Source organism: Empidonax traillii, unplaced genomic scaffold, assembly GCF_003031625.1.
Source record: "Empidonax traillii isolate 1590-97213 ecotype Southwest subspecies unplaced genomic scaffold, ASM303162v1 scaffold763:size302500, whole genome shotgun sequence".
Taxonomy (NCBI): domain Eukaryota; kingdom Metazoa; phylum Chordata; class Aves; order Passeriformes; family Tyrannidae; genus Empidonax; species Empidonax traillii.
In genome coordinates, this window is record NW_020955956.1 from 101,013 (window position 1) to 108,705 (window position 7,693).

A 7,693-nucleotide genomic window follows, 5' to 3' on the forward strand; every position below is an offset into this window, starting at 1 on the left:
CACAGATGACATGTAAAAATTAATTTTATTGATGCCCTCGTTGAAGGTTTTATTTGCACTGAACATGCTCGGCAGTAATGTCACCTCAGCAGGTGCCACCTGCTGTGGCATTCCTCTGGAGCCTGGGAACCTGCAGCTCCACGAGCAAGATGCCACTCACCCACTGCAAGTCTCCATCCCACGCCCACCACAATGGATGCCATCCCTCCTTTAGGGGCTGTACGTGCTGCACTCCACAGCCACACGTGTGTGGTCACAGGGACAAGTTCTGCTCCCACAGAGACAACACACTGGCACGTGGTGGCCAAAGAGCCTGTTACAGACAATACCAGCAGTGCAGGGGCCTCCCATCTCCTATTTCTGTTCTACAGAGGGAGGAACCACAGGCTGGGATGGGCAGATGGAGCAACAGCTCCTGCAGAGGAGATGGTCCCAGGGAGCAATCCTTGAATCCACTGCACAGCACCTGACTGGTACAGAACTGGAATGAGGTAGGACAGGCAGGAACACTACGAAGGTACCAGGTCACAATTACATCAAAGGAAGACATCAGTGAGCAGAACAGCAGCATCTCCTTCATTTGCAGCAGGCAAGCAGTGGCAGAAAGAGGTTCCAACAAGTTACTAGGACAGTGATTATCTTCATTTACTCACAGCTGCAATTTCCAGCACTGCTGTGTCTTACAAAAATTTCCCTCCCTGTCTCTTCTGAATCTCCCAAGCAGCTGGGAGAATTCCTACCTTCAAATACTGATGAAATAACATGAGCAGCAGAATTACAGTGAGATGCCACCACACATCAGTTACAAGATTTGAGTGCATTGTTCAGAGATTTAAGATACTTAATGACCAAGATGGCTTATGAAGTCTTTAGAAGAAGCATCCACTTCTTCCCTTCCTCCCTCTGTGGCACCATTCCCAGTCTCAGACTTCTCAGCTATCCTAGGTGGAACAATCTACCCTTCCACTTTCTCCAGCCCCTTTGAGGCAAGATGATTTCCCTGCTGCCAAGAACTACACAGCTCTCCATCCTAACACACAGTGATGGAGAAGGACAGGTGCTGATCATCATACTGGAGTTGAAGTTTGTGGAAATTCAACTTTGGATTGTCTACAAAGGGATAGAAGCCAACCAAAATACAAGGAGGAGGAGATACAAAAGGCAATAAATACCTGGAATTTCCTCTAAGACAGCAAAATGAAGGTGATACAAGCTTACACAGCTGACTCACTAATCCCAAGGGACCTGAACACCTCTCCCATCCACTATTATTCCAAAGACTTCAGGACTCAGCTAGAGATGAGGTGGTTTCGGGTCAACCTTACCTTTCCCTGCTTTCCAGCAGTCTAAGCACTTGCTTTCCTGCTCATGCTACTACAGGCAAGGGAGCAACCCTAAACAGATGGATGGGGAAAGAGGCTGCATCCAACAGCCAGGGACAGGGGAAACAGGAGAAGTGCTCTTCCTCACTGTCAGGATCCTCTAGGTTCGCACTTGGAACTTGCCAGCCTTAGTCATGTATTTTATCCCCTTGAATGGCTTGTACTTCTCCCCATACATGTCCAAGCGATTCACCTTCAGTCCTAAAGGCAAACAAACACAGCATGAGACTGATGCTGCCACAAACCGAGCACACAGACCTTCAGGAGAAAGGGACAGAAAGCACAGGGCAAGTTTTAACAAGCAGCGAACAGGACAGAGAAAAGCTGACAACTGCCTAATGTCAGAATCATTCTTTACAACACAACCATACCCTAACATTCTTTATAGCTCTGTTAGCACCAAATGCAAGGAAATGTAGATAAATTGCTTTCCAGAGCACCAGAAAGAACAAATCCATGTACCTGTAGTCAAAGCAGACAATTTTTTGCTTGTAGAACATGTTTCAGGTAGGAGGTACTTTAGAAGGCCTGCAAAGCTGCTCCAGCTACATGCAGAATGAGCACTGGTACAGCAGAGAACATCCCCCTCCTTTACCTGACAGTCACTTACCAGATATAGCCAGCTGCTGAATTTTAAACTGCAGGTTAATGGTGGGGTTTTCATCTGGCTTTGATGTCCCAGCTTGCAGGCTCACACTACCCTTCAGGCTTGGCAGCTTCTGGGGGTTTATTTTCCCCACATCCCATGACAGTAGCTGAAAGGAACAGAAAATTCAGCAGTGAAACAGAAATGCTGTAACACCCTCTAAAGAAGAGTCCCCTTCCAGTGACAGCTTTTAGTGTTTCTCTGTGAAAAATGTCTTTTTCTTAGTAACTCACCTTTCATATTGGACAGACACAGACTGGACAGACACAGGCTTAAGGAGCAGATACCTCCCAAAAGCCTTCCAGGAATGATATTGCCACTACTTGTGCTAAAGGCCCCATGGACAAGCCCATCAGATTTAAATTTAAATTAACCCGAACAACAAAAACAGAACAGCCCAAACCAAATCAAAACCCACAACCAACTCTCAGCGCTGGCCAAGGACCAAGCCCAACCAGGTGTGCAGAAGTTTGTAAGGCACTGTAAGAAGTTTGTAACACTGCCTTTAGCAAAGCAGCATCCCTGGAAATGTCCCTGGAGGCAGGAACAGCTCGACTGCATTTTCTCAAAAACTAAAACAAAATAGTATCTAATTTCTACCTTGGCTCTCACCTTTGTAACTGGATCAAAGACATGTGTTCCCTGAGAGGGTGTAAGGGTCATATTTAACACGCTTTTTGGCATCTGGCTGGTGACCATCACTCCCTCCACGGTCTTGCCCATGGTCTGCTTTGGCCCCACAGTGATCTCAAACCGCCCCAGGGAGCTGCTGTCACGGAAACTGATGTTGTGCTTCACGTAGACAGGAATCGCCACGAGACTGGAATAGAGACAGAAACAGAACGTCCTTGTCCACCTCTTGCCTTCGTCTTTGCTTTTCCCAATGCACTGAAAACACTGGGAACCAATCTCCCTTAGAGAGAAGGAAATCCTACACCCATTTGTTTGATCTAAGGGTAAAGTGAGAATCCCATTCTCAAGTCTTAATTACAATTCTCTTCATCTTGTTTTATTCTAAAAGTTTTTTATAAGCACAGGAAATCAACAGCTTGATTATTCCCCACTGCCTAATTCTTTCCCTCTCTATTTATCTGCTACTAGTCTTTGAAAAACGATGGCTGACCAAAAAGAAATTATAGAATCACTGCTCCAAACAAGGAGAAAATGTGTTTTAAAAAAGGAAAAATGCAAGTTATTGTGCCCCTCTACCTCATTTGGCACCTCACACCACCTGATCTTCAAAAGTTCCCTTTTTTTCATCCTCTCCCTGGCCAGAAAGATCCAAACTTCACAACTCACAGCACTACATTCATCACCTACTTCTGAGCACTGACATGGTAGGAGAGCAAGCGAAAATTTCCATCGGGTGGAATGAAGGAGAGAATTCTTTCCGACTCCCAGCGCTTGAAACGCACACAGGGGTGGAAGCTGACGTCGTCCAGCAGCCGAGGGTTCTGCAGCAAAGACAAAGTCACGAGCTCTGTGAAGGCAGTTCCACCTCAAAGGACCTGCTCTGCCTCTCCATCTTCTGCCCTGAAGGGCCCAGCACGTGACACTCTGACCACCTGAAGGTGCCTGCATTCAGACATGGCCAACTGCTTGATGCTGTTGTATCCTGGGAAAGCAGCACTCAGCAACCTCTGTCCTTTCTTAGTGCATTTTTTATCCTATTTTAGAAAATTTAACCATGTTGAATAATTGCACTGATATCTGCTCATATCTGCCTAAAGCACCACTAAAGACTCAAAAACTTAGTCACAGCACACACAACCAATGCTTTTAAACAAAGAATCCGAAAATAAAACGTTTGGGCTCCAAAGCTGCTGCAGTTCACTAGGAGTTCCCATCGTCACTTCCTTCTCTTTTTGTTGGCATAGCCAGATTCTGATGTGCTGGAATCTGTCAGTGTAAGACAGATCTTAGCAGCAGGGCTGGGAAATGCTTTTCAAATTATTTTAGTAGAAATACATCCTTGAGCTTTACCATAAAGGAGAGGGTAAGGTCTGGCATCCCAGTCAGCTTGACACAAGCATCAATCACCCCTTGGATTTCAGCAGTAATCGTGGAACCTGCAACAATAAACAATAAGAGCAATAAAGTAAATAAAAACAATAAAGCAAACACAGGTGGTTATGTGAACCTGATCAAAAAAATCCCAAAGTGGAAAAACCCTCAGTGGGGAGGAAGGAAATCTGTTATCTTTATGAAATGTCATGGTTCATTATGCTGCCTGCTCAACAACTTTCTCATTCCCAACGACTCCTCTAGAAGACGCAAACAATTAAGAACAACAGACCCCAACAGTGTCCATTTTAATGGCCAAAGACAACAGCTCCCAACTCTGACAAGACTAAGATGCACAAATACTAAAGAGAAAGAATATTCACTCATCTTCTATTTTCCCAATACAAAATTGCTCATGAGACCTCAAGAAGAAGGACAAGTGAAAATCTTGGTACCTCTGTAAAATTTTTGACTGAGCAGCACATACAAGATGGCAGCAACGCAGAGAGAAACAGAAACAGAGCTTCCCACACTTGGAGGAAGGTGACCCTCTCTGAAAACCCAACTCTCTCTTCAGGCACCCTCAGGACAAGTTACCCTTGTGTCAGCCAGGAGCAACTTCCATACCTGATTTGTCAATGATTGCATCGATCTCCTCAATCACATCAAAATAGGCCTCGTTGTTGGTGTATTTCACACCAGTGCGTCTCCAAGGCACCACTGAGAGCTGCCCAGTGGGAAGCTGGTCACCCACATTGGTGCTTCCTGGGAAAAGAGAGGCAACCACAACCACCCCAGAGGTCAGACAGTGCTCCACCAGTCCCCCAACTTACAGAACTTAATTGCAATTAACCCCCGAGCACCTCTGTTTCTTTGTAGGGGAGCAATTACTCTTTGAGACTCACTGTATTCTAGAGTTTACACCCCTCTTACACCCAGCTCTAAAACACACCACAGTAAGAAATGAGCAGGTGTTAACAGGTGGGGATGTGTAAACTCACAGCAAACACACCTGGGAGTCACATCATGGCTGTAAATGGAAATGTAATCTGACTGCTGCAGTTAAAAAAACCCAAACCCACCCAGACCCAAACGAATTCACCGGGTGCTGAAACTGGAAGGAACTCCAAGCAAAGCACTAACACACCTGTGCTGCAGTTTAGAACGGTAGGGAATGTAAATTTCCCTCACTTGTGTCCTAATTTACTTATGCAGGAATATTGCCACATGGATTTGCCAGTTCATCTGCTTTTTGTTTCCCTGTACCTGTGATGGTGTTGACGACTGTCCGAAGGATAGTAGGAGGTTTTATCAGCTCCTTAAGAATATTGGACTCTGTTGCCAATGGAAAGCCATTGTCCAGCATCTCCTCCAGCACCTCATAAACCACCACAACATTGTCCTTGATTATCAGCTCTGAACACACACCAAAATAATCCTGTGCAAAAGAAATAATCACTCAACAGTTGCTGAAAGAGAATCTTCCTGATCATTCAGTCCTGTGTCCTCCCACACAGGAATAAAATCCAGCTCCTTCTTGGAGGAGGTGAAACAGCACTGGAACTCCACGTATGTCTGCAAGCACAGCGGACAGACTGACCACTCCAGCAGACACATACAGCTCTGAGCAACCCCCTGCCACTGCCCCGCTGAGCCAAATCCCCACATCAGCACTCCCAATTAATTCAGCAATTTTTAAAACGGAGCATTCAATTTCCTTGTAGTCTTACTCTATGTGGACCACACATCTTTCAGGAGAGAGCATGAACACACCTGAGCTTCTGGTAAGTTACAGCAACTCAGGAGATCAGACATTCTGCACAAAGCATGAGTAACAGAGACGGTGACAGCAGAGAACTCCTGTCCTGCACTACCAGCACTAGTTCTTTTTCAGACATATCAGATTTTAATGTATGGCCAGGCCAGTGAAGACACACATCTCGTACCCTAAGAGAAACCAAAACCTAAAGGTCTGACAGGATCCATTTCTGGCCTGAACAGCCAATCCACAGTGAAACAGAGCTCAGAATACACTCACATTTTGACTGGCATCTGGAAGGAAGAGCTCACATGACACTTGTTTGACCAAGCATCACATTTCCTGTGTTCTGTCAGGATGCTGGTCACAAGACATCTCAAATCTGGGCAACACAGCCCTGTTATTGGCAGGCGGAAGGACAGACATCTTTACCATTTTCTTACCAAGACCGTGTCCCCCAGAGCCCAGAGGGAGCAGGGCTGCTCTGGGGCTGCCACTATAACCCACTTTTTAGAAAGAAGCATCCCCAGATGTGAGCACAGGGCTGGGTGTCACGAACTGACTAAAGCATGCAAAAAGCTCCTTGTGAGCACAAGGTCAGCTTGGCCTTAGTTCCAGCTGCCAGAGCAGAAACACCGACTGCTTAAAGGTCCTTCCCCTGAGCGCGGGTGGATCCCGAAGCCATTCCAGGCAGTAAATCCCCAAGCACCGCAAGCCCGTGTCTGTTCCCTCGCCACTGCAGGATGAGAGTGAAGTGACGGGAGAACAGAGCAAAGCGATGGCTGCGGCACAGGAGGGCTCTGTCCGCCCACCCCTGGCCCCGCGGCCGCACCTGGAACGTGTCCACGACGCGGTGCAGGAACTCGATGACGAAGAGCGGCGGCACCTCGCTCTGGATGACGGCCACGAAGAAGATCTTGTGGCGGTACACGCTGAGCAGGTAGTGGTGCGGCGTGGGGATCACGGGCGGCACGTTCTCCGCCTCCGAGGCCCGCTCCTGCGCCTCGAAGAAGTAGTCACAGACCGAGCGGCTCACCACGCTCTTCCAGTGCTTCTCCAGGAATATGTCCCCGGCGGCGTTGATCAGGAACAGGCTGTGGATCATGGCTGCGCTGGGCTGGGGGGCGGTGGGACCGGGGCTGCGGCTGGGCCGGGCTCTCCGGGGCCGGGCTGTGCTCTCTGTGCTCTCCCGGGCTGTGCTCTCTGGGCTCTCTGTGCTCTCTGTGCTCTCCGTGCCGGGCTCGGCCGGGCCGAAGCGAGTCCCCCGCGCGCGCTCCCGGTACAGGCCCCGCTCTCCGGCGCGCGGGGGCACACACGCCGGTATCCGTGGGCGGGGCTGGCAGCGGGCGCTGCTATTGGCCGACGGGAGGCGCGCGCCCGGTGACGCACGGGGTGGTGCGCGCGTCCTGAGCCCCCGGCGCGGCGGCGGGAGCGGGAGCGCGCCCAGCGGCGCCCACGGGGCTCGTGTCCGAGCCCACTTCCCTGTCCCCGGTCCTATTTCCCTGTCCGCTCTCGGCCCGGACCCCCCCTTCCCCGCCCCAGTCTCTCACGGGTCCTCAGGGGTCTCTGTTGCAGAGCACAACTCCAGGATGTTATAGAATAGAGCTCGGGGGCTGTCCCGGAGCGGATCGCGGGGCCGTCCCGGAGCGGATCCCGGAGCGGATCCCGGAGCGGATCCCGGAGCGGATCCCGGGGCTGTCCCGGAGCGGATCCCGGAGCGGATCCCGGGGCCGTTCCGGAGCGGATCCCGGAGCGGATCGCTGGGACCGCCCCTCAGCCCCGCCCGCGGTGCGGCAGCCGCGGCTCCTCAGCGCCCCCCGGCGGCCGCGCGGGCCCCTTCGCGCTGTTCCCGCGCGCCCCCCTCCTCCCACTGCGGGCTGTTCCGGCCCGCGCCGCCCCCCC

The 7,693-nt window shown here is 50.2% G+C and overlaps 1 protein-coding gene across 1 annotated transcript; it reads right to left on the reverse strand.

Annotated features, from left to right (window-relative positions):
* Positions 1-6: 6 nt before the first annotated feature.
* Positions 7-6,960, reverse strand: AP3M2 (adaptor related protein complex 3 subunit mu 2). The gene is made up of 8 exons (XM_027901142.1): positions 6,624-6,960; positions 5,299-5,470; positions 4,660-4,797; positions 4,012-4,097; positions 3,349-3,482; positions 2,641-2,848; positions 1,993-2,137; positions 7-1,583 (listed from the first exon to the last, which is right to left on the reverse strand). Exons 1-8 carry the CDS (start codon positions 6,894-6,896, stop codon positions 1,483-1,485), a joined length of 1,257 nt encoding a protein of 418 aa, XP_027756943.1. The 5' UTR covers positions 6,897-6,960; the 3' UTR covers positions 7-1,482.
* Positions 6,961-7,693: the final 733 nt, after the last annotated feature.